This window comes from Moschus berezovskii, chromosome 15, assembly GCF_049115385.1.
Source record: "Moschus berezovskii isolate FMDL1 chromosome 15, NW_MosBer_1.0, whole genome shotgun sequence".
NCBI classification, from domain to species: domain Eukaryota; kingdom Metazoa; phylum Chordata; class Mammalia; order Artiodactyla; family Moschidae; genus Moschus; species Moschus berezovskii.
This window is the reverse complement of record NC_142474.1, coordinates 55253463-55280809: the sequence shown is the minus strand read 5'-3', so window position 1 is coordinate 55280809 and position 27347 is coordinate 55253463. Positions and strand designations below refer to the sequence as shown.

The following is a 27347-nucleotide window of genomic DNA, read 5'->3' as shown; positions in this document are numbered from 1 at the left end:
GTAGCAGGGTTGGATAGGAATTTCAATTCCTTATTATCAAGGTAATAAGATGCTCATAACCTTGTAGCTCAGTCAAGAATCCACCTGCAATAAAGGAGACCCTGGTTCGATTCCTGGGTTGGGAAGATCCCCTGGAGAAGGAAATAGCAACCCACTCCAGTTTTTTTGCCTGGGAAATCCCTGGACAGAGGAGCCTGGCTGCTGGAGTCCTTGGGGTCACAAGAGTTGGACACAACTTAGCGACAAAACCATTACAAGATGTTCATTACAGAAATTCGTAAAAACAAGAAGTAAAAAAGGAAACCACTTCCCTGAGTCTTTATATCTATCTTCCTATACGTTTCCTTACATAGTTGAAACTGTATATTTTACAGCTTTTGGTTGTTTTGTTTTAAGAAGTTTTGTTAAACACTTCTCCATGACAGCAAAGGCTTCATAAACATCTTTAATGGCTTGACAGTATTTCATAATTTAATCAAAACAAGTTAATTCCTTTAATGTTCTGTTTATTCCCAACATCGCAAACTTACATAGGATGCTTTAAAATCTTTTTGTATTTTACATAAATTTCTTTTAAAAATCCTTGGTAGACGTCAAACGGCTTTCTACCGAACTTCTGCGGTTTACTCTTGGAAGATTTCTGCTTCAGATTGTTTAGAACAGTCACCATGGATGCGGTGGGATGGATGGATGGATGGGGACGGGGTGGGAGTGGAGACCTGTGTAGTCCATGTAGAGGACCTGGGCGTCCTGCAGCCCGGCTACAAGGATGTGGCTCCACCCCCAGGCGTGGGGCGTAGCCCGAGAGCTAGTCAGAAACACAGAACTCCAGATCTCAGCCCAGCTCGGCCCCGTCCCCCACCCGCAATTGCAAACTGCATGTTAACAAAATGTCCAGATGACTCCTATGCCCTTTCAGATGTGAGAAGCACTGATCTAGACCAGTGGTTTCAAATTGCACACTGACAATCACCTGGGGAGCTTTAAAAATTCCAACGTCCCGGTTACACCCCATTCCTATTGAATCTCCGAGAGTGAAACAAAAAAAACCTCCAAGGGGTCCCAATGTACAGGCAATTTTGGGAACGTGTGATCTAGAGGCAGAGCCTAGGAAACAAGGGTTTGTTGGGTCAGGTGGCTGAGGAACAATTATGATGGGGAGAAACGTACACTGCGCTTGGAATTCTGCACACGCAGCGCCCAAGCAGAAGAAATAATTACCGTAGGAAAGCCTGACTGATGCCCGTTCCCTGAACTAGGCGCTCAGCCAGCCAGGCCAGGGCAGGTGGCCGCTCACCTAGGCGAGCGCTCCCAGATTCCGACCGCTTGCTCCGCCCCCGTCCGCGCGGTCCCCGCGATAGACTTGGGGCGCAGGCGCACTCGCCGCCGCGGCTGGGACGGCCGCCGCTGACGTCAGGACGCCTCGCGGGTTCCAGGCCCCCGCCCGGGCTCCCGAGTTCCGCGCGGGCTGTGCGGGGGCGGGGCGTTGGGCCAGCTGAGCTATCCCGTCTGACCGCGCCAGTTTGAATGAAAGCTCCTCAAGATGGCGGCGGCCGGGGCCGAGGCGCCAGGAGGTGAGGGCTGCAGAGCGGCGCCCCGCACTGTCCCCTATCCGCCGGGCAAACTCCCGAGGCCCGGGAAGCGGGGCCGGAACGCGCGGGCCGGAACGCGCGGGCCGGAACGCGCGGGCCGTCCGCGGCGCCGCGCGGCGAGACGTCGCCTTCCGCGCGGCTGACACTGCGGCCCCCAGACGCCGCGGGCCCCTCCCTGCCCCGGGCCGCTGACCCTCGCGGCCCGGCCCGCCTGCTGCCCGCAGTCTCTTCCCGCGCCCGGCCCCCGCGAGGCCCGGCCCCCGCCCTCCGCGGCCGTCCCCCGGACCCGGCGGCCCAGCCCCCGCCGCGGGCCGGCCCCGAAACCCCACCCCGCCCGACCGCCGTTTGGGGGCTTCCGGGTGGTTCCGGCGGATCCTTGCGCGGCTCGAGGTCCGTGGACACGAGGCGGGCGCGACTCCTTTGTGATGGTTTGAGCGGGAAGTTTGCGGTCGGGCTAGCTTTGGAACTGGCAGCGGGAGGATCCCTGTGGTGTGGGTGTGACCTCAGTGCCGGAGGAGCAGAGAGCGGTCGGGGCTAAGAGAGGTGTGAAGGCTAAGAAAGGAGATGAGTGAGGATGTTCCCCTGTTCGGACGCACGGGGAGGACCGCTTCCCCTTTGGAGGAAGTCCCACTAAGTGGGTACTGGAGGCGGTAGCCCCTGGCTCACGGGAATCGTCATCCCCGCCGGGAGGGAACGTGCGTGCTGTTTCCGTGGTCGCCAAAGAATTGGGTGCTGAACGTGTGTTTGTGCGCGCGCTCCAAGACTGGAACTTTCAATGCCTTCTGAAACGGAAAGGTGTTTTCCAGCTCTGCGCCTCTCCGCATGGATTATGGACTCATTATCGCCCAACTTTTCCTCCGCTAGGGGTTAGTGTGAACTAGCGTCAAGTTTTTGTGGTGGTCATGAAATGTTTACTCTTAACCAATGAATTCTCTTTCTACGTTATTAGAGACAGATTGGTTACCAGGGGGGTGGCGGTGTCGTGTGTTTCAAGTTTTCTTACTCTCAAAACTACCATTTCCGTGGAGAGTTGCGTCTTGAATTCTTCTGTTACTTGCACTAAGTGAAATGGGTAGGAACAGCAGACAGATACACCTTGGGTAGAAAGTCCAGGTGATCAGCATAACGAGGCTAACTCTACACAAAACATCCTGAGGCTTTTTAAATGGAAGGGATGGATATAAGGGGTGGTTTGTATTTCCACCACTCTCCTACCCCCAATCAGTTCAGTTCAGTCGCCCCTCAAATTTTTTAGGGGAAAATACATTTCACTTTTTTGATCTAGAATTGAGTTCTTTTTTTGGCGGGGCAGGAGGAGGGGCGGCTGGAAATCATATTTCAGGTTTCCTGACCATGAGACCCCTGGGTTAGTTTGGGAGGGCGAGGAACGGGTATACTAGGAACAGCTCTTCTCTCTTCCTGGGCAATTACCTCCAAACCCAAAAGGTTATCACAACTACCTTGGAGAGCTGCCAAGTAAAGTGTGCGTTTACTAATGGATTTTGTTTGGTTTACTCCCAGTTTATTCTAGCCCTCACATTTTTTTCAGTTAAGCTGAAACCCAGAAAGGTGGAAACCTCCCTAAAGTCATGTAGCTAGGTGGCCTCGCGGGGGCTGGAACAGAGGACCCTTGATCCTCTGGTGCTTCTCGTGGCACTAGCCAGAAAGCCAGGTTTATTCTGTGTTTCTAAACGTCAGTTTGTGTTAAAAAAATATTTATTTACTTAATTTGGCTGTGCCAGGTTTTAGTTGCAGGTACACGGGATCTTCTATCTTAGATGCAGCATATGGGATCTAGTTCTCTGACCAGGATTGAATCTGGGCCCCTGTATTGGGAGCTTGGAGTTTTCCGCTGGCTCACCACCCTGTGTTAACCTATTTTTAATGCAGTGTGGTGGCATACTCTTAACAGGAATTTGAGGGTAGACTCTTCCACAGCACTGTTACTGGCTTCTAGAAGGTTGATGATGAGTGTATCTAATTTTCTTCAGGCTTGGTGTAAATTGAATACTCTGTACTGCCATCCTTGGCTTTGAAAACAATACAGGAAGTGAGTATTACAAAACTCAATATACTCTTCATTATTTTATTGTAGCCCTTGGGTTAGTTTACCTTGCTAGACTACATTGCTGCATGGGCAAAATTGAAGTTAAGATTTCATACAACCTTCCAAAATGGGAAAAGTGGATCATATGATGTCACGAGTATATAACTATAGAATTAGATTTCAGTTCTTATTGCTGGACAAAGAGAAAGGGAAAATTACTTTTTAACAATGTAAGATTATTTTTAAATATATTTAAGATGTACCTCTAACTAATAATTTTGTGCTGGAGGTCTATATTTGACTAAAACAGCAATTCTATATAGAATACAATGAAAAAGTTAAAAATACTATCTCACCCTATCTATGTGTAATCTTATGAAAGCTTATAGACATGAAGCATTTTGTTCAGGTGGCCTAGTGGAAATTGATATGGTAGGGCAGAGACACATGAGAAAATCCAGGAAGAAATATTTACCAAAGTAGTTCTTCAGTGGTTAAATTTTCTTAGACATGTAAATGATTTCTTGAATTTTTAGTCTTATAAAATTGCCAGTTGAAGGGTGGGGATATAGAAATCAAGATTTTTTGTTTCATTTTATTTTAATTGAGTAGCTATTTCATTAGTAAAGAATTCTATTTTCTTATTGTAGCTTGGTGTGTGCCTTGCCTAGTTTCACTTGATACTCTTCAGGAATTATGTAGAAAAGAAAAGCTCACATGTAAATCGATTGGAATCACCAAAAGGAATCTAAACAATTATGAGGTGGAATACTTGTGTGACTACAAGGTAGTAAAGGTAAGGCAAATATCTAGACCCTTAAAAGAGACCTAATCAGACCTCCCTTTAGCATTTCATATTTCTGTAACATAAAAATAACCTTAAAAGTTTGCAAAGCTCTTCTTAATGGTTACAATTCTTAGCCATGATAAATTTTTATGTCCTGTCATCTGTTTTGCCAACTAACATGGAGAGGATTTTGAAGCATAAAATGTTCTTACATTCAAATATTTCAAGGTGCTTATGTCATTCTACATCCAACTCTTGATTATCTCCATGTGGATTACCAGAGCGAATGTTTTAGCGCAGATTGGCTTCTCCTGTCATTCGTTTTGTTCCTGAATCATATTTCCCCACTATCACCTGAGATGAACCTAGAAATTCAAGCCAATTTTAATGTTACCAAACCTCAAGAAGCATCACCATTTGTATTTCCCGCTGTCCTTTCAAACTCCAGATAGCAATGAGGTTTTGGTATGCAGTAGAACAGCCTGGAGTTCAGTCATTTGTAGCCTTCGCCTAGTACCTTGTGACTCCAGAAAAGCCATTTAACTTCCCTGGGCCTCCCTGTATTTCTGTTTCTCTTGAAAATGACAGGGTTGTTCTTCAAGAAGCTCTTACAATCTAAACTTTACCATATACTTTTGGGTAATTCATCTCTCCATTGCCTACCTATTCTGTAAGAACTCTGGTTGTTTATCTGTCAGTTCTTCTGGATGAATGAATCAGAAATCCTGTTTCCTTGTTTTCCTTCTCTTTCATCTTCCATGTGGATTCTGCCATTAAATCGAATTCTTCCTTTGAAACATCCATCTTCTTTTGGTCTCACTGGCTTCCTCACTCACCTACCTAGCAACTAAACAACAACACAATTTTACCTACACTGTCAGCACTCTCTGTACTCAAGGTTGCAGTCTTCAGCCCCCAAACAGCCCAGTCATCTGCCATTTTGGTTTATAAACTCTTGCCTGACCAGTATAGCTGCAGGGGTCAACGTATTATTTCTGTTCTCACACTGCTCAGTTCCACTGGACAAGCTTTTTATCTTTTGCTTGCTTCTTCCATTCTTGTCATCAGTTTTCCCAGTTATAACTTTTCTGGACTTCTTACTCTGACCCTCACCCTCTCATACTCAGCTGCAGACTTCTACCTCTTTGGATCCTTCAAGTATGAACTCTCAACTTACTTCACACCAGTTATCTGTATCTTTGTTCAGAGGTTGCACCTATTTTTCTTTTCTTTCCACTGCCCATCCCCTTTAGAACTTTGCTTAATCTTTAATGTCTTTTTTTTTTTAATCAAGTGCTATTTTTCCACTGGTTTATCTTAATTGATAAATCAGATTTTCCCTAATCTTTCTTTGATCTAGCGTCCCCACTCAAGCATTTCCTCTTTTCCTTCTTCCTCATTTCCCATCAACTTTTAAATACAGCTTTATTGACACGATTCACATACCCTACAATTCACAAGTTAAAGCTGTATAATTCAAAACTTTTTGCACACTCACAGAATTATTCTAAAATTGGTTATAGTGGTGGTTGCACATTTTCATTAACCTAAAAAGAAACCCTGTACTGCTTAGCCATCACCCCCCCAAACCTCTCCAGATCTTTTTCCCATTAACCCTCAGCAACCACTAGTCTACTTTCTGTCTCAATAGATGTCCCTATTTGGACATTTCATGTACATGGAATCATACAGTATGTATGTGGTCCTTTATGATTGGCTTCTTGCACTTAGCATAATATTTTCAAGGTTCATTCATACTGTAACATATGTCAGTACCTTCTTTATTGCCAAATATGTCATTATATGGACATAGCACATTTGATTCATCTATTCATTACTTCTTGGACATTTGGGTTGTTTCTCTCTGGGGGCTGTTATAGATAATGTTATGAACATTCACGTGCAAGTCTTGGTGTGGGCATGTTTTCATTTTTCTTGGATATAAACTGAGGAGATGACCTGTTGGGTCATATGGTACCTCTGGTTTAACCATCTGAGGAACTGCCAAACTGTTTTCTAAAGTGACCTCACCATTTTACCTTCCCACCACCAGTGTATGAAGATTTTGATTTCTCCACATCTTCACCAATACCTGTTATCTGACTTTTTGATTATAGCTGTCCTAGTGGGTGTGGAACATCTCGTTCTTTTGATTTGCATTTCTCTTTTGGCTAATGATGCTGAACATCTTCTCCAGTGCTTATAGCCATTTGTATATCTTCTTTAGAGAACTGTCTCTGCAGATCCTTTACCTATTTTTTAAAGTTTTTAAAAATTTATTATTTATTTTTGGCTGCACCAAGTCTTCACTGCTGTGCAGACTTTCTCTAGTTGCATCGAGCAGGGGCTACTCTCCAGTTGTGGTGCTCTGGCTTCTCACTCTGGTGGCTTCTCTTGTTGTGGAGCCAGGCTCTAGGGCACAGGTTCAGGGTTAACGGTGCACGGGCTTAGTTGTCCCGTGCATGTAGGGTCTTCTCGGACCAGGGATGGAATCTGTGTTCCCTCCATTGGCAGGCTGATTCTTAACCACCATATCACCAGGGGAGCCCCTACCTATTTTTTTGAATTGGGTTGTCATTTTCTTACTGAGTTGTACTAGTTCTTGATGTATTCTAGATAGTCCCTTATCAGATACACAGATTGCAAAAAATTTGTGCTGTAGCTTGCTTGTAGTTTCCCGTCTTTTTAACCCACTCCATTCTGACTTACGCCCCTGTCAGTGGCCTCCCAATTGCTGCATTTGTGGCCCTCAGGTCTACTCTCCTTCTTTGTGACATCCTCCCCTGTTGGCCACTCTTTCTTCCTTGAACCTCTTGTCCTGGAGAGACTGCCTGGGTTCAGATTCCAGCTCTACCATGTACTAGGTTCATGACCTTCAATATATACCTGGTTCTCTTTCCTTCAGTTTCTTCCCTGAGATGAGTGGAAAGTACCAACCTCATAGGGTTTCTGTTGGCAGACTGACCCGTGCTGGTCGTGTGGTAGCAGCATGTGCTGTCGTCATTCTTTCTCACCTCAGTCTCCATTCCTTTTCACCACCGGTTTCTCTTAATGTTCTTTCTGAAGCTCCTTTACTGTCTGTTACCTGTCCTTCCTCTGAAATGTCGATACATCATCTCCAAGGCACTCTCCTTGGCCCTCTTCTCACCTGGAAGCTGCTCTGTAGATGACCTCTTCTCGGTGGTTTCTACTTACATTTATTTGGCTAGTGACCCTCAAATCTCTGTGAGACATTGTTTTCTTTCTGAGCTTCATTTCAAACTGGGCACCCTGTAGGTAACCACATTGAACATATTCAAAACTGTACCCAGTTTCCCCATCAAACCTGCATCCTGACCTAGTGTCCCCTATCTAGCTTCATAGAATTATAAGTGACCTATCCTTATAAATGAGTCTTTCCTCCCTACCCTCTAAATCTAATAGGTCATCTGATTATATGGTCTCTACCTCTTAGAGACCATATGTCTCCTGTTGCACTTTAATAGTTAATTACCAAGGAATCTGTGCTTACATTGAAGGAGCTGCCAATCTTTTTTCTTACTCAGAATTCTGAGTCTTACAGTTCAGTTTGGGTAACTTTTGCTGTTAGTTTCTCCTTCAACCTTCTCCTTTTGGTTTCTTACTTTGGAATAAGCACGCTTCCCACACGTATCTCCTCCACAACCCACTTCTGTCCCTCACTTCTTCTCCTGCCTAACACAGATTATTGAATCTGTAAGCCAGTATTACTTCAGTATATGTCTACCTTTTCTGTCAGTCTCTCTGTCTTACAGTCAGGGCAGGTGAGAGATCTTATGACCCTGTCCTTTTCTTACATATTCCCCTCCATTTAGCTCATAAAAGAGATTGTCTCAGCACCATATTCTTCAGAGTCATTAGAGTTTCTGAAACACAGCTCTGATTGCACAGGGACCTTCCTTTAGCCCTTTCAGTGGCTCCCTGGTGTCTGCCAATCTAAGCTGAGTCCCTTTGGACTGATGTTCTCTGTCATCGGGCCTCCAACCCCCTTCCCAGCTTCATCTCCTATAACATATCTTACTTGCAACCACACTGATATGCTATAAAATTCTTCCATGTAGCTAAGGCTTACTGAATGTGTAGTATGAGCTGAGCACTCTTCTGAGCATTGAGAATTTAGTTTAACAGACAGAGCTTATATTCTAACTCCTGAACACATCATGCACCTCCGTGCCTTTTGACTTTTCTCATCCAGTTCTCTCTCTGAAACATTGTTTTTCTTCTCTCCTTTGCAAAATCCTACATGCCTGCAAGTTCAGCTGCAAGGTTACACAAACCCCAGAGCCTCCTTCCTTCCGCCCCTCAGCAAAATTTCTTTCTTTATATTCAGGATAAGCACTGTTGTTGTCATTATTCTAAACCTTTTCACATTTTGTGGCTTTGTTTCATACCTTCCCTGCTTAACTATCAACCATTTGAGGGCCAAGACTATGTCTTACTATAAACTGTAGCATACAGTGGGTATTTAGTCCATGGTTGATGAATTGGTTTTTTATGTCAGTGGTTTCTCCAGTCCTCACAATGACCGTTGGACCAGGTCGTCATAGCTTCATGCTTAAATAACAGCACCAATTTACTGACTAATGTTGGTTGGTTCATCTTTCTGTAGTCTTACTCAGTAAACATTTGAGATTCTTCTGTGTATCAGGTGCCACATTAGGCAACGGGAACATAGAGATTAATGAGAAATGGTCCCTAACCTTAAGGAACTCAAGATTGATAAGTAAACCATCCAATGCTGTATAGACTAATAAGCGCTAGGACAGACATCTTGACACGATTGGTGGGAGGAAGGCCTAGGCTGGCTCAGAGAAGGCTTCCCTGAAAAGATAACATCCAGCTGGGGCCTCATAAATGACTAGCGGAGTCTTTCCTTAAGGCTTTAGCACAGAGAATGGAGGGGAAGGAGCTGGGATTTGGAGATGGTGAGAGACAAGTGAAGGAACTCCAGCCGTCCTGCTGTAGAGAGCAGTGTCTAAAAAGTGTGACACTATATTCAGAGGGTTTTCTCTTCTCAGTAAGGGAGAGAGCGGATTAGCAGGAAGGGAAATGACACATGTACAGCTTACGTGTTCTGAAAGGCTGTTGTAGGCGAGAAGTGATTGTGTTTGAACTAAAGTAGTAACAAGATGAAAAGAAGTAGATGATTTGCTTAATTATCAAGGATGTAAAATTTCAGTCTGTGGTTTAGCAGTCGGAGTTGCCTGGGGATCCAGCACTGGAAAGCTTGCAGTGGTGTTGGTGGTAGTCCTGTTCACCAAGACCCAGGAATACAGGAAGATGAGGCTTGTATAAGGAGGAGTAGGATAGGGGGCCAGATTGAGGTTGGAAAAGAAGGTTGAGAACATTTAAGTGTGAACTGACCAGTAGGTGGTTGGAAGTGAAGTGAATTTAAGTCGCTCAGTTGTGTCTGACTCTTTGAGACCCCATGGACTGTAGCCTACCAGGCTCCTCCGACCATGGGATTTTCTAGGCAAGAGTACTGGAGTGGGTTGCCCTTTCTTTCTCCAGGGGATCTTCCCGACCCAGGGATCAAACCCAGGTCTCCTGCATTGCAGGCAGACTCTTTACCCTCTAAGCCAACTTGAGGAAGACAGGTGGTTGGAAATGTGGCGTTAAATCAAGAGTGAGAACTGACTGGTGACATTGCCCTTGAAGTGATTGGTGGAAGAATGGGGACTGAAGCCCCGGGACTGGGTACACTTACTCCTTCGTTAACCCGCAGATACTTTTCCAGTCTTCTGCCGCCTATCATGTCACACCCTGGGCACTAGCAGTCTCAGCGGTGAATGACACAGAAGTATGGTCCCTGCCATCATGGAGTTTGCCTTTTAGTGAATGTAGAAAAACCTTAACTATCATCGTACCAAGAACTTAATAATAGTTGAGATGAGGCTAGTGTAACAGAAGGCTGTTGCTCATCCTGGAGAGAGTAGGCAGTTGTTTATGAGGAGCTGATTTCAGACTTAGTACTAAAGGGTGTAGAGATAATGAGGAAAGGTCCTGAGTCGGAAGAGAGCCTGACTCCTGCAAAGACTTTGAAGTATGGATGGAACATAGTAAGCCAGAAGGATTGAAATGAGGCTGGAAGGATGGGGCAGGGCCCAGAAAGTGCTACTTCTTGTAGGCAGAGAGAGGAATTCTTGACTTTAAGTTCTGATCAGGGGAGTGACATGGGGGAAGAGGGGTCAGGGAGGGGGCTGTTGCACCATGAGTGGATTGAAAGGATATCAGGCCGTTGTAGTAATCCACGCAAAAAAAATGGGAGAGGAGCCAAGATTGAGGAACAGGAAGGGGTACTCACAGGGAAGAGCTGTCCAAGGACAGGCAAAAACTGGCAAGAAAGGTAGGAGAATCAGAAGAGTAAACCATAGAAGCCTGAGGAGCAGATCTTGTCAGCAAAACAGAGTCATGACCAGCGGGGTCAAAGCAGAAGGAGAACATTACCCTCTGGACTGAGCAGTGGACAGGTCACTGATGCCCTTAGAGCATTTCTGTGGTTTGGATAGAAGAAGCCAAAATAGAATGAATTAAAGAATAAGCTGGAAATGAGAAAGTAAGGTCAAGTAATGTGGGCAACTTTTCAAGAACTCTCGCTTTCAAGAAGGGATGTGTAGGGTCTAAGAGTGCTGATAATTTAATTTAAAAAAATCTGACTAGATAATGTGATTTTAAAAGTTGAATGTTATAAAGCATTTTATACTGGAAAAAAAAAATCTTACACCCCATGATCTTAGTCCCTGATCTCTAAACTTTTAGTAATGTATCATATCTTTTAGGGGGTCCCTTCTTTATACAAGCATTTATATCTCAAAGGAGGTTTACTTTAATTTTGCTTTTAAAAAATAAGGGTGAGTCAGATGCTAGTGAAAATCAGGAGAGAGCAAGAAACTGAAGGGACAGGAAAGGGAAGGAATTGATGGAGGAAGGGCATCTCTCCTGCTGTATCCACGGTCTCCTTTGTCTCTAGTTCCACGTCCATGGAAGGATGGAAAGTCAGGACTGTGTGCTCCCGAAAATAATAGGGGAGGCGGGGATAGGGACCCGGAAGAAAAGGGAGAAGGTCTGGAATAGCCAACTCAGAACGGGGAAGGAATACCAACTGGGGGAACAACGGGACGGTAACCATGGTGGGCTCCTGTTGGGGTCCAGTGGAACTCAAAGGATGTGAATTGGAGTCTCGGTGCTGTGTGATTTTTTTTTTTTTTTAATGCCACGTTTGCCATGTTGCCCCTTCATGCAGAAAAATTTGTAACAAAACTGTGGGTGCTCTTTATTGACAAACTCAGCTCATCAGAGAAGAAGTCTTTAGGAATCAGATGGTAAAGAAATATTACCTAAAGGTTTAACTTCTTAAAGTTTCCAGGTCATTCTCTATCTCTAGGACTAGCACTAGACTAAATGACACATGTTAACAAAATATCCACATTTCACCATAGTCATATTCCTTAAAGACATCTGCATTTAGGGTGGTTTGTTAAGAAATGGAATAATACAAATCATTAGACTAAAACTTAAATTTTAGAGGTCACGAAAACAGAGCTCCAAGAAGACTTTTCCAGGGTCATGTTGCTCATTTGTGTCAGTTTTGGGCCTCTAACCCAATCCTTACAATACATACACTATCTCAGTTAGTGGTGTGAAAATCCAGTGACTTTCCATTGACCAGAATAATTCTCAAACTGTGTTCCCGTGTAACAGTGTGATTTTCATATTCAGATTCCTGCTGTTCTACCATTAATATTGAATATTATGATCTCAAAACTTGCAGGGGAAAATTAGCTAATGAGAGGTAGATTTTTTTAATTGTTTTTCTTTTTTGTGCTCCCACATGTATGCATTTTAAAGAGTTTGTGCTTGTTACCTCTTACTGGCTACAGGCAATAGGTAACAGATACTAACAGACATTAAAAAAAAAAAACCATGAATTGTTATCTTCAGGTTAAGTTGAACAGCTTGTATTTAAGGATTCATATGGTTACTATTGTGATTTTTTAATATTGTGTACATATTAGTAGTCACATTTTTTTGTTATACATTCAGAAACGTTTAGTAAGTGCCTAGGATATAGTGGGGAATTGTGCTTGGTGCTAGGGCTACCAGGAAAAGATTGCTTCCATCCTGCAAATGACTTATATTGAGTTGGCCAAAATGTTTGTTTGGGTTTGTCCATCAGATCGTACAGAAAACCCTAACAAACTTTTTGGCTAACCCAATAGTTTCCATTAGAAATGGGAACACAGGTTGGCAATAATCAGTCCTCCTTGGGCAAGAGTGACAAGGAAGACTCCACGGGAGAGATGACATTTGAGCTGAGTTTTAAAAATGGGTGAGTTTTTCTTACACAGAAAAGATGAGACTGAGATAGATGTTCAATAGACAAATGGAAGCAGACATTGTAACTAGAAATAACTGTGTGAACAGAGCAACATAAAGGTAGGAAAACAGCAGGTCAGTGTGACTGGAGGGTGGTATGTGAATGGGGCCATATTGGAACCCTGAGTCGGGGGAGCATCAAAGACCCAATCAAGAATAATCTTTGTTATAATTGGAAGTTTGAGTTAATTCTTTAGGTAGTGGGGAAGCCATTAGAATTTTTAAGCAAGAAAATAACAGAATGACTGGTACTGTAGTGGGGGGGTGCTTTTTGCTTTTATTAAAAATCTACACTTTAGTAGAGAAGGACAGATGGATTGTTGTTAGTCTGGAGTCAGGGAAACCAGTAGGAGATCAGTGCCATAATCTAGGCAAGACTGAAGGTTTGAAGTGATTAGCATTATGTTACTAGAGATGGAGGAAAGGATGTAAGGAAGCTTGCTGATGGGGGATTGGAGGGAAGAAAGACATGAGATTGACCTCCTGATTTCCAACTTGTGTGACCAGGTAGATGGGGTAAGGCTGCTTTGATGAGAATACAGAGGGAAACTGTTCAGGAACAACAGTGGTGAGTCCCCTGTGGGTAGATTAAGAACCTACTGCACATCCAGTAGGTCGTTGACTCTGTGGGGTTGCAGCTAAAATTTTGGGAGTGTCAGCGTACAGTTAAAACCGTTGGAGTAATGAGATTGCCCAGAGAGAATGTTTAGAGGAAGAATTCTTAGAATCCAAATATCCTGAAATTACCCATTGTATCATACATGTAACTTTTGATCGGGTAAAGTCTGTAGCTTTCTGGAGATTCTCAAAAGAGACAAACACTTGTTTAGTGTGAAAAGGGACCAAGGACAGAATCCTGAGTGACTACATTGTTTTAAGTGATGAGCAGAGATCTCAGCAAAGAAGGCAGAGAAGGAACAAAAATGAAGAGAAAACTATGATATCAAAGCCTAAGGAATGGTCAGATGAGGACTGAGTTGGTTTGGCAGTTAGAAGATTGGTAAAATGTTCTATAAGACAAGATACAATTAAATGTATTTATTTTGAATGACACTTCCTACAGAAACACCATGGTTTCTAAGAGTTGTTAAAACCATTGGCCTACAATAAAGCTCCGATGCCTCAGTCAGGTGTTCAAGGCTGTCCCAAATTTGCTCTTCCCTTGCTGTTGCAGTTTAATCTCTCGCTTCAGTGTTCTCAACCTCAAAGCTAGCTAAATCTGTCTCTTCACTGTTTTCTGGATACTTCATGCAAATCTTAGCTCCAGGCTTCGCTTGTGTTGCTCATCCTGCCTGCCCAACAAACGCTATCAGTCTTTCACAGCGTAGTTTGTTCTACTTCATCTGTGCCTTTTTCTCATTGACCTGTATTGATTTCCTTCTTTATGTTTTAGTGGTATTTATTGTCTTACTTTTTTTGGCCTTTAAAGTTGTGCCACCTTGCACTGCTCTTTATTTTACATACTACTGCTTTCCTTTCCCAGTGAGATTTTACACCTAAAGGCTAATAGTATCTTACATCTCATCCCGCCCCCTAGTGACTGAACTTCCATATGCTCGTTATAAACACTAAAATATTTGAATGAATTTAACCTAAGCCAAACATAGTGGGGGAAAATGTCGTGAAGAAAAAATTTCATATGATGCATTCCAAATTATACAGGAGTGATTAATGGATCATTTTTATGACTCCACTCCATTTTAATAGGTAATCAAGAGTTGACTGCATGTCTGAATAAGATATTGACATCCTGTGAGACTTAAGAAATTTTTTACTTTTGAGACTTTAGGATATTGAAGTCATTGCATTTAAGTCAAATGGATTTCTGGATAAAATTATCTTATTTTTCAAAATGCAAATTTTTATATAAAAAGTAAAATGAGGCTTATAAAATGAAAGAGAAATCTACAAAGTAGAAATAAAATGTTACTAATATTTACATAGCACTCATACTTTAGAAGCACCTTTACCATCCATAAGTTAAGTAGGTACAATGTGATTAACATACAAAATAATCACTAAAAATGCAAATGACTCATCATATTATTCTGAAAGCCGACTTCAGTGGCTTAGTGTTTTTAGTGTTTCTTTCATTGTTTGCTGGCAACTTTTGGTGTATAACTCAGGGCTAAGGTAGGAAAAACTGTAGCAGGAAAAAAAGAGGACCAGGGTTGCACTGTTTTATTTTGGAATCAGAAAAATGTAACTTTTATTTATAATTAAGGGGAATAGGTAATGTTGCTGCTGCTGCTGCTGCTAAGTCACTTCAGTCGTGTCCAACTCTGTGTGACCCCATAGACGGAAGCCCACCAGGCTCCCCCGTCCCTGGGATTCTCCAGGCAAGAACACTGGAGTGGGTTGCCATTTCCTTCTCCAATGTGTGAAAGTGAAGTCGCTCAGTCGTATCCGACCCTTAGCAACCCCACGGACTGCAGCCCACCAGGCTCCTCCATCCATGGGATTTTCTAGGCAAGAGTACTGGAGTGGCTTGCCATTGCCTTCTCCAGTCCTCATTGTTACTGAGCATATATATGCTAACAACAATTGCAAATTGTAGTCACCTGACAGGAGGGAGACCCATGTTATGTTTTAGTAAGCCAGTTTGACGACACTTCAATATATGTCTAAGCTTTTTTTTTTCCTGGAATCATAGTATATATTTTCATAGAAGTACAGTTTTTGTGCATATGTTCATGCCATAATTTAATCACTTTTTTTTGGACTAAACATTTTACCATTTTCACAAAGAAGCAGAGCTCTTTTCATTAACAAGCATTATTGTGTATTAAGTAGAATATAATAAAACATGGAGATAAGCTCTCTGACTAGCCAGGTGATCTCCTGCAAGGCTACCTTAATGCTCCTTACTCCATTGTGCCTCAGTACATTTTCTGGACCTGCCAGGTCATAATAAACTAGAACTACTAAGACACCCTAACTAACTTTATAATAAAATCTCTATTTAAAATTTCAGGGGAAATAAAATCATCCCAGTTAATTTTTTATCAATATCTATGAATTAAAATATATATATAATATATATAATATATATATTAATATTATATAAATATAAAATGTATATTAATATATATTTTAAAATATATATATATAATAAAATATATATAGAATGCAGTTTAATTACTTTATATTTCAGAAGACATTTTACCCTAGCACTCATGGGTATATGTTCGCTATTCTAAAGAACAAAGAAAATTGAGACTTTACTTGAATAATTTATTATGTACAGTATGTACACTAGACTTCTGCCTGCCAATGCAGATGTAGGAGACCCAGGTTTGATCACTGGGTTGGGAACATCCCCTGGAGGAGGAAATGGCAAGCCACTCCAGTATTCTTGCCTGGAGAATCCCATGGACAGAGGAGCCTGGCAGGCTACAGTCCATAGGGTCGCACAGAGTCAGACACAGTGGAAGCAACTTAGCACACATGCACAGACACTAGACTACCTTTTTAAAGAGAAACTTAGTATAGCATTGGGAAGAAGACACAGCCAACTCCTGGGGTGAGAAAGCAGGATTTCGGGTACCATGGTGACCAACAGCAGTCTGAAGGATAAATCAAAATATTTGATCTTTGGTCCTTTGAGGGCCTGTCACCTAATCCAGCTACAGGCAAGTCTCTGGAATTGTGCTGTTCAATAGAAATATGATACAAACTACAGGTGTATACAGTCGGCCCTCTGTATCCGATACCCAGGTACTACACCACAGGATGCAACTAACCTCAGAGAGAAAATATTTGAAAAAGAGAAAGTTGCAAAGCAAAACTTGAATTTGCTGTGCGCTGGCAACTATTTATATAGCATTCACATTATATTAGATCTAGAGATGATTTAAAGTATACAAGTAGGTTGTATGCAAATACTATGCCATTTTACATTTGGGACTTGAACATAGTGGATTTTAGTATCTGAGAGGGGTCCTGAAACCAATCCTCTGGTGAATACCAAAAGACAACTATAATTAAAAAAAAAATTTTCTCATAACTGTGTTAAACAAAATGGAAAGAACCAGGTGAAACTTCTTTCACTAATACATTTAATTTAACCCCAAATATTATTTCCATGTGTAATCAATGCTTTTTTTTAAATTAAATACTTTACATTATTTTTGTGCTTAGTCTTTGAAGCGCAATGTATATTACACATAGAGCACATCTCAGTTGGGACCAGCCACATTCAGCAGCAACATGCAGCCAGGAATGACCGAGACAGTTCACCCTAGAAAATCTAGGGAGGTGTGTCCTGGACATTAATGAAAAAGAACTACCCTCATATCCAGTGTGAAATATTAAATTATAGACCTTGTTGCTGTTCAGTCACCCAGTCATGTCCCAACTCTTTGTGATCCCATGGACTGAAGCACTCCAGGCCTCCCTGTCCCTCACTATCTCCTGGAGTTTGCCCAAGTTCATGTCCATTGAATCGGTTATTACAGACCTTAGAAGGTGCTTGCAGCTGTGCTGGCCAAGCAAGCCACTGACCTGTGTCATAAATTCGTTTTGGTATAGCTTATTTCCATATAAAGATAAATACTGTTTTGTTTAACTTGATCACTGGTAACATATTCATGAATTTCAGTACTTTTATCTTTCTCCAGGTGTGACTTTCTTGCCTGTGGTCAAACATTATGCTATATCTAAGTTTTCTGTACATATTTTATGTAATATAAAGGAAAACAGCTTTGTTTTATGATTTGTATTTCATCTGCTATTAACCTGTAACTATGTACTATGAACTTTATTAAGAAAAAAATAATAATGAATACCTTTCAAGATATTAAATTATTTTTGGTACATGGATATGTCATAATCTGATTTGCATTTTCTTTTATATTTTAAGGATATGGAATATTATCTTGTAAAATGGAAAGGATGGCCAGATTCTACAAATACTTGGGAACCTTTGCAAAATCTCAAGTGCCCATTACTACTTCAGCAGTTCTCTAATGACAAGCATAATTATTTATCTCAGGTAAAGAAACGCAAAGCAATAACTCTAAAAGAAAATCACAGAGCCTTGAAACCTGCTGTTGCTGAATACATTGTAAAGAAGGCTAAACAAAGGATAGCCCTGCAGAGATGGCAGGATGAACTCAACAGAAGGAAGACTCACAAAGGAATGATTTTTGTTGAAAATACTGTGGACTTAGAGGGGCCCCCTTCAGACTTCTACTACATTAATGAATACAAACCAGCTCCTGGAATCAGCTTAGTAAATGAAGCTACCTTTGGTTGTTCATGCACAGATTGCTTCTTTGAAAAATGTTGTCCTGCTGAAGCTGGAGTTCTTTTGGCTTATAATAAAAATCAACAAATTAAAATCCCACCTGGTACCCCCATTTACGAGTGCAACTCAAGGTGTCAATGTGGACCTGACTGTCCCAACAGGATCGTACAGAAAGGCACACAGTATTCACTTTGCATCTTTCGAACTAGCAATGGCTGTGGCTGGGGTGTAAAAACCCTTGTGAAGATTAAAAGAATGAGTTTTGTCATGGAATATGTTGGAGAGGTACGTTCACTTTTTCTCAGCAGATAATGTACAAGGAAGGTTTATGCTTTTGAAAAGTTACCTTTTTAACCTCAGTGACAAACATTTGGTATGTTTCGATATTATCGTTGGAAATATGTACAAATTTCAGGTTTGAAAGAATGGTTCACTGGCATCATTAAAAATATAAACTTGAATATGACTCAGAACATATATATAAACATATATATAAATACATAATGACAAATGTAGCAGTCACCTTTCAACAAACACCCATAGTCACGGTCACTGAAACCGGCCTTTGTAAATGTGAAAATGTGACAACTGTTTTTACACAAGAGTCCTAAGACAGTTTTGAAAATCAGATCTAAATACATCCTGATTTGGAGACTTTGGGGCTGGGGGCGGGTTTCTTTTTAATTGGAGGAAAATTGCTTTACTATGTTGTGTCGGTTTCTGCTGTAAATACATCCTGATTTGGAGACTTTGGGGCTGGGGGGGGTTTCTTTTTAATTGGAGGAAAATTGCTTTACTATGTTGTGTCGGTTTCTGCTGTACAACAACGCAAAACAGTCATATATACATGTGTCCCTACCCCCTCCCTCTGACAGCTCCCTCCCCGCATCCCACCCTCCTCGGTCGTCACAGAGTACCAGGCTGGGCTCTGGAAACTGTTAAACTGTAATTCACTTCATCCATTTGGCCAAATATGTTTCTGTATAGTCGGCAAAACTCAATTTTGTATCAGGAGGAAAGATTGCGAAGTAAATGGACGTTTTATGAGCAAGTACTGTAAAATACACATAAAAACATATATTGCACCTTCCAGCAAGGAACATCCAAATTCTTTGTAAACTCAGCTACAAAGACTGTTCTCTAAATTACCAAATACTAAGCAAATTTGTTTTTATACATGCAATGTAGATATACAGAAAATAGTATTTACCGCATACTATTCTGTCAACAACTCTATGACGTGGCAGCATTCTCTCCATTATTATACAGGAGGAAACTGAGGCACAGAGAAAAATTAAGCAACTCACCCAGGATCACTTAATAGTAACAAAGAACCAAGATTCAAAACCAAGGCTCTAGAACCTTGACCCCTGCACCATTCTTCCCCAGACTGAATGGTGGGAGAGGCTGTGGCTAGAAAAATCCAAGTGTGACTACATATCTGGGGTTGTCAACTCAGATATTTTAGTTGTTTGGAATTGGATCACCTTTAAGTATCTGCATTCACCCAGAATTCTCAGGTTAAATTGCATCCCTATTTTGATCCTTAAATTTTTAGACAATGGCGGATTATTATAAATCACTATTCAGGAGACTGGATCTCATATAATCAAATCATTCTCTTTGAGTTTAATAAATGCAGCTGAAGTTGGTTGCCACCATGAATCACTTGAGACATTTTTGGTTTCTTAATCTGAGCATGTGGTGAAGCTGTGTTCTTCAGAGCGGAACTATACAGATGATGGTTGTGAGTTGCAGAATTTCATGAAAACCACCTGTTCTACAAAACTAAACTTGCCATACAGTTAACTGTGGATTTAACATACCTTCTCTCCTATATTTGCAACTAATTTCCATTTGTAACTACATATAGGTTAATTATAGGAAAATTATGCTTTAGAGCACAGATACTTGTAAACTTAGCTCTTTACATTCTGGTGTGTTCTACAAAGAGCTATCCTTGTGTGGCTCCTGTACTGATATATTGAACATATAAATAAATTAGAACCAAAGTAGTATACTATTTCAGCTTGGTACTTTTGGGTTGTCCTAATTCTCATTTAAATGGTCGTACTTAGCACCCTCATTTTCTCCTCTTGTTTCCCCACCTCTTTTCATCTAGTTTTTCTAGTTTATGTAAATGTTTATTTTGAAAGCAAATGTTTATTTTGATGATATTTTATTTCTTTTTATGCACTTGAAGGCCATTAATAAATAAATTTATGGATGAATGTTTCTTCAGTTCAGCAACAGCTATATAATATACTATAGTTTTTTCTTTTTAGGTAATCACCAGTGAGGAAGCTGAGAGACGTGGGCAGTTATATGACAACAAAGGAATCACATATCTCTTTGATCTGGACTATGAATCTGATGAATTCACGGTGGATGCAGCTCGATACGGAAATGTGTCTCATTTTGTGAATCACAGTGTAAGAGATACTTATTATAGACAGGACTAGGACTACTTACTGTAGACAGGACTAATTAGTACTGCTTTAAAAGATTGTACTTGAGGGATAATATACTTTTTCATTATTTCCAAAGTATTTTAATACAAGGGACTTTTCTGTTCCTGGTATTACTGCTCTTTTAGGAAAATTCAAGGTGCCTAACAAATACTATCCATTTTAAGAATCTTTGCATGTATTACTTCATTTAACCTTTCCAACAATTTTATAAGATAGGTATTATCCTCATATAGAGAAGGCAATTAATCACCAGAGGAGTTAAGAGATAAAATGTTGAAGAATTAACACAGCTGTATGGGTTGCAGAAGTTAACACAGCTAGATTTAGGATGTATGACTAAAGAAAGATTGCTGTGTTCTCTTAAAATGTAAACATGTTAACGTTTTTATAAAATTTTAGGATTTCTAGAGTTCTGAAGTATTTAGGGCTACTTTTCCAAATTATGAATTAGTATTCTTAATTCTTATTTGAAATGAACTTAGAATACAGTTAGAACCTTAACTCCAGAAACTTACACTCTATAAAAACTACTAGGGAGGTTAGGAGTTACTAGACACCTCTTTAGTGCTCGATGGATAACAAAGTTTTAGGCTTGTGAGATTGGCATTGTCTATTTTATAGATATGAGGAAAATGTATCTCACAGTGTTATAGTTGACCATAGAAGGAGGGTAGACCATGATAATCTTTTGGTGGGTTTTATACCAAGAAACTAGTTTATGATGAGTAATGAAATACCAGAGACCTTCTGACATCTTAGTTTTCTGGTTTACTTAAACATTTAATTTTTTTCTTAATGATAAAATGCTTTCCAAATAGATACTCTATTCAAGGACAATTAAACAGTCATTTTTATTTCTTAGTATGATTCACTGGATCTTTCTTGCATATTCTAGAATTTAGTGTAGAGTTCTCAAAATGCTGAATAATTCCAATCAAAAGTTTTAAGAAATGAAACTCCATGCAGTATGAAATTGCATGATTTGATTTTTTAAGAACAGTTACTGCAGTTGTTTAAGCCTTACTAGAACATCTTTCGGAGAAGGCAATGGCAAGCCACTCCAGTACTCTTGCCTAGAAAATCCCATGGATGGAGCAGCCTGGTAGGCTGCAGTCCGTGGGGTCACTAAGGGTCGGACACGACTGAGCGACTTCACTTTCACTTTTCACTTTCACACACTGGAGAAGGAAATGGCAACCCACTCCAGTGTTCTTGCCTGGAGAGTCCCAGGGACGGGGGAGCCTGGTGGGCTTCCATCTAGGGGGTCACACAGAGTCGGACACGACTGAAGTGACTTAGCAGCAGCAGAGCACCTTTTTGGAGAAGGCAATGGCAACCCACTCAGTACTCTTGCCTGGAAAATCCCACGGACAGAGGAGCCTGGTAGGCTGCAGTCCATGGGGTCGCTAAGAGTCGGACACAACTGAAGCGACTTGGCAGCAGCGGCAGAGCATCTTTTACTTTTAATAATCTATTTCTATTTCTAGATGTTCTGCGTGGGCCTTTTTTGACTGTTTCTAGGCTTTTCAATAAACTTTGATACAGTAGTCCCTGGTTATCTGCAGTTTTACTTCCCATGATTTTAGTTACTGCTGTCAAACATTCTCCAAAAATATTAAAAATTTTAGAAACAAGCAATATATATATATATATATGCCTTACTAAAATATTTACATGTGAAATATTATCTAATACTTGCATTAAAATTCTCCAGAAACAAGAAGTTGGGATTAGATGAAACAAGAATGACAAAAATGTTAATAGTCCTTGAAGCTGCATAGTGGATGTATGTGAACTTATTTTCTCTAGGTTTATGTCTGAAATTTTCTGTAAGGGAACACTGTTTTTCAGTGTGCATGCCTCAAAACCCTCTAAACAGTAAGCCACTTAATTTCTCATAGAATTTAACACTAATACTCTGGGAAATTAATGATTTCACACAGCGTATAGAAGAGCTTATTCATGTCATTTTTACTTAAGTGGGATCTCATGTTCCTTTTTAGTGTGACCCAAACCTTCAGGTGTTCAATGTTTTCATTGATAACCTCGATACCCGTCTTCCCCGAATAGCATTATTTTCCACAAGAACTATCAATGCTGGAGAAGAACTCACTTTTGATTATCAAATGAAAGGTATGGTTTTCAAATAGTTTCTTTGATGGAACTTCAGTGTGAAAAATCTAATTAGAAGACCTTAGAACATCTGAACCAAACTAAATACTAACTAAATAGAAAGGGGGAAGAAAGGCTATAAGAGTTTGTCTTTTCAATCAAGGGCACAAAGCAAATGTGATAGAGCTAATGCTAGAATCCAGGTCTGCCTGACCTTGGGGGCTGAGTAATGCTGTTTCTTTACATCATGTTTCTGCCTGCTTTTTTCAGAACTTCCATATAGAAGCTTATTTATTATAAGATCTTTTTTCAGTATTACTTGTATTTAAAACATTTTCAGCCTTACATTTCTGAATGTTTACTAAAATGTATATTCAAAAGATTGAAAACATGGTGTAAATCATATGAGCTTATTCCATTCCTACTTGAATCTGGCTTTTAAAAAGAACATTGAATTCTCTTTGCTTCACTGTGAACACTTAATTTTATGTGCTTTACTATTTTCTTTGCTTAGGAAAGAAAACACATATACTGTTTTTCTAATTATGATGCCCTTTACATATTGTTACTATTTGACTTTGCTTTATGGCTCTTAAGAAATTTATGAAATGAATGCTTGTATATTGAATTTTACTAGTAAAGTTTCATCATTTCACAAATCCATCCTCATAAATACCAGGTAATAAACACTTTACCTCTGACTAGCCTATACCATCCTTTCATGACATTTCATAATGATTTGTCTCTGAATATTCACACTTACTTATAACTGATACAAAATTTGAAACTCATTGTGAATTGTCTTAACTCTTTCTCCTGTATTTCTTTTTCTATGTGTCCAGGTTCTGGAGATGTATCTTCAGATTCTATTGACCACAGCCCAGCCAAAAAGAGGGCCAGAACTGTGTGCAAATGTGGAGCTGTGACTTGCAGAGGTTACCTCAACTGAATTTTCAGGAAATAGAACTTATGACAATTTTAGTGTTTTTTCTAATGTTAACATTTTAAAAGTATTTTGGACTGTTTTCATATTATCAAGATTATACACGACGATGATTTACAATTCACATTTCAGACTATTGACCAAATGCATTACTTTTGAAGAGAGGAACATAGGGTCATATAGACTAATTCTAAATATACATATTCAGTGGTTAGATACCAAACATGAAAACTATTTGCAAATCAACAGCTATATACTTAAGAGGAAATCTATGTGAATATAGAGAAATGCCTTCTTCAGTGTTTAAGTGTTAAACTGATGATGTAACAGTTGCTAAGATTGAACATTCAATTTGCCATACACCTTGAATATGGAGAAATAGAGTTAATTCATATTGGACAAATACACAAGTTCTATTTTTGTTATTGTCATTCCTGTTTACCTACTTGCAACTCTTTGTACTTGTATTTGAGACAAACAGGTGATTCTGAATTATACTCTATTTTCTACTTTCATTAAAACATTGGCATCTTAATGATATAGAAATTTAAGGTCTAAAATTTAATGTAAAAAAATTTAAGTACAGCTTGATTTAATATTTTGAAGCAATCTAGACCAGTAGGAGGGGTGGATATCTGAACCAGTAAAAAGATTTTTTAATCTTGTAGAAGAAAGGTATCTGAAGTTTTCCTAAAATTCTAGAATGGCTGGCTGATAACGCTTCTTAGAAAGGATGGGGCATGGGGCCATGAGGGTCTTTTGGAGTGCCAAGCAGGGGAGATGGAGCACTTTATAGGACCCTCTTGGTACCATGAATCAGGCGATCTCTGCTGAATACCTCTGGTCTCCACAGTAAAAACAAGATATATCTTTAGAGCAGCTGTATGTAATGATAATGTTCCACACAATAGTTAACATTGCATCTTCTGAATTTCAAGTAGTTTTAACATTTCCTTGCCACTAAATTTAATTATTTTTATAATTAATAAAGGGCCTGCATGCCTTTCTCAAGAAGTGATCTATATTTTGAACTGATACTTATTTTATACGTGAATTTTTTTAATGTGATAAAGCTAAACTTGGCTTGGCCAAAGTGTGTGTCTGAATTATGAGACCATTTATTACTTGAACTCTGAAGACTGAAGTGACTATATTTATTGTTTAGGGCAGGGGGGTTTTGTTTTTTCCTACATAGTGAAACCTCAGTTGGGGAAAAAACTATTTTCATCTCCCTCAGATCCTGGGACATGGTGTCCAACATGACAGTGAATGCAGCAGCTAAGTCTGGCTTTTGGTATTCTGACCCACAGAACCCTTGGGTAAAACTGAACTGACTTCAAGAATGCAGCATTTCACCTCTTAATCCTTAACCTCTCTTCTTGGGAGAAGCTCCACTTTGTTAATATTGCTGTCACAGGACTTTGCTTTTTCATAGTACGGGGCGAACTGTTTACATGTTTGGAGCCTCAGAGTATATCTGCTTACCAAAATTTGGAGGTGTCAAAGAAAAAAATATTTTTTAGTGCCATTTGTTGTTGTTCTTGATATAAAAAAAAGTTACAAGGTGTCAGTGGTTTTTAAAAAAAGTCACAAATTTACAGCTGCTCCCAGGGGCCAGACTTACTTTATAATTCTCACAGGTTCGAGATGTAGTTGTAACATTGGTCAGTGTTTTGCTGAATAGTTATTTGATCTTGTCTACTCTGTGTTAAAGAAATGTAAAGCTGGAGAACAAAGGGAAAAATGACTATTTTTGGTAAACTCACATTTGGTCCTTATTATAATAGAAATGTAATGACCTTTTGACATTTTAAATACCCGCATTAACCGTGAGTCGTTAAAAAAGCTGAACTTAAGCAGTAAAATAATAGAAACTAAATGAAGCTGTTAGGAGCTTTAACTATTTTAAGTCAACATCTAGCTTCTTGTTTCCTAAGTTGTGAGAATTTGTTCTCTCAATATCAAGCAAATATGCAAGGTAATATTTAGATCAAGTTTACAATATTTAGATCAAGTTAATGCTGTAAATTAATCCACTGTTCAAGTTGTATTGATAGCACTGTTTTCAGTATCTACAAGAAAGGATTCTGACACACAGTTGGTAAGCTCAGGGTTTTTTCCCCACATATGCACAAAATCTAGACTGCACTTACTTATAGTTAAGCAGTTTCTCTTAGCAGAATAAATTTAGTTTAGCATTTGGTTTTCTTTTATTATGCCTTGGCTGTATTTCTGAATATTTCACTGTCATTTTCAGTAAAGCTAAAGGGGCAGAAAATTATTGATGCATTCCTGACTACCTGTTACTGAGATTAACCAAAGGTTTATACCATTCTTTTAAATATTACTTTTAAGAAAGTTTTATTATTGTCATGGCTCATGCATTTGAATATTAAAGTACCATTTTGTACTTAGCATAAGGTAGATGGATGCTTAAATTTTTTGAGCATCATTAGTCACCAAGTACTTAAACAATTTTGCTAAGATCTGCCTGGAAGTGCAGAGGAGTTTTAGAGTTAGAGCTGATAACCTTTGAGCAAGTCTTGGGCCCTGTGTACGTCCTCCTATGCTTCTCATGAGTCGAGGAGGTTGGTGCTGTCTTCCCTAAACACACTGAAGAAATGGGCTTAGACTGCCGCCGTTAACATTAACATCCCCACAATCAGAAACTACACTTGACTGCTTTTAACATATTTGACCAACTTCAGGCAGACTGTTTTTTTTAATCAGTTTCTACTGTTAGTTTAAACAAACTGCAAAGTCCTGGATTCCTAAGGAAATGTGGCTAGCCATGGGGGTTTTTTTGTGATAATATAGCTTGGCATTTTGAGACTTTTCACTTATTTTATACATCACAGTTCTTGAAGTAAAACTCAGATAGCCAGTGTAATTAATCCTACCCACTTTTATGCTCTTTTTGAGAGTCTTTAGTGCACAGTGGTTAAGAGCAAGGCCTGGGGTGCCTGAGTGCCTTGTTTGAGTTCTGGCTTCACATCTTACTAATGAACTAACCCCTCTGCCTTAGCCGCCTCCTTTGTGAATGCAGATGGTAAATGTGCCTACCTCATAGGGTGGTTGTGAGGAGTAAAGAGTGTGAAAGAATTAAGCCTTGTTACAGAGGAAGTGCCATATATCAGTATTAGCTGTAATTATTCTGTACTGTAAAATATTTGGTGATCACAGCAGGGTTTTTGATCAAAATCTGTTCTAGTACTCTTAGCCATTAAATTTTCAGCTAGCATTTATTATGCTAGAATCACATATAAAACAATAAAAATATAGCCATATGGAATATTAAATTGATGGTGATTATAAAATACTACAAATATATTCAGAAGAATGTTTACAGGCATGTTTTGAACACCCACCTTGGATCATAAGTTCTACTGTTAAGATGAAGTCTTGAGGGTCAGTGAGTATGTACAAATGTATACAGTAGTTACATTTGATTATGTGACTTATGATAATGAAGTATAATTAATTTTTAGAGCTAAAAATTAAAAATGAAGTCTCTGGGTTCCTGTAATAGGCCAGTTGTAGTTACGAGAGTTGAACATTTTGTAGTTGCCATTGGTCGTCTCTAGTGACTTTATATTCACGTTGAATTTAGGTAATGGTACTCATAGGGGAGCTGTGCAAAGTAGAATAATACATAATTCTTCCCCAGTCACACTGAGTCTGTAGAGTGTATTTCATCAAAAGCTCAGGGTAGCATCTGAGCTAGAAAAAAGGTTCCACGTCCCCTTAAAACTG

General features: G+C 39.9%; 1 protein-coding gene across 4 annotated transcripts; it reads left to right on the top strand.

The window, feature by feature from the left end:
* Positions 1-1419: 1419 nt before the first annotated feature.
* Positions 1420-23627, top strand: SUV39H2 (SUV39H2 histone lysine methyltransferase). Of its 4 annotated transcripts, none has more exons than XM_055429145.2 (6): positions 1420-1574; positions 4290-4435; positions 17682-18353; positions 20354-20500; positions 22543-22672; positions 23494-23627. In XM_055429145.2, the coding sequence occupies exons 1-6, from the start codon at positions 1544-1546 to the stop codon at positions 23598-23600; spliced, it is 1233 nt and encodes a 410-aa protein (XP_055285120.1). In that variant the 5' UTR covers positions 1420-1543; the 3' UTR covers positions 23601-23627. The 4 variants fall into 4 exon arrangements, with proteins under 4 accessions (XP_055285120.1, XP_055285129.1, XP_055285112.1 ...); XM_055429137.2 differs by lacking the exon at positions 1420-1574 and adding an exon at positions 1989-2458; XM_055429154.2 differs by lacking the exon at positions 4290-4435.
* Positions 23628-27347: the final 3720 nt, after the last annotated feature.

Coding starts and splice junctions, on each gene's coding strand:
- SUV39H2 (XM_055429137.2), top strand. CDS start 2,368: ATGCCTTCTGAAACGGAAAGGTGTTTTCCAGCTCTGCGCCTCTCCGCA. Junction 2,459..4,289: donor CAACTTTTCCTCCGCTAGGG/GTTAGTGTGAAC, acceptor TTCTTATTGTAG/CTTGGTGTGTGCCTTGCCTA. Junction 18,354..20,353: donor TCATGGAATATGTTGGAGAG/GTACGTTCACTT, acceptor TTTTCTTTTTAG/GTAATCACCAGTGAGGAAGC.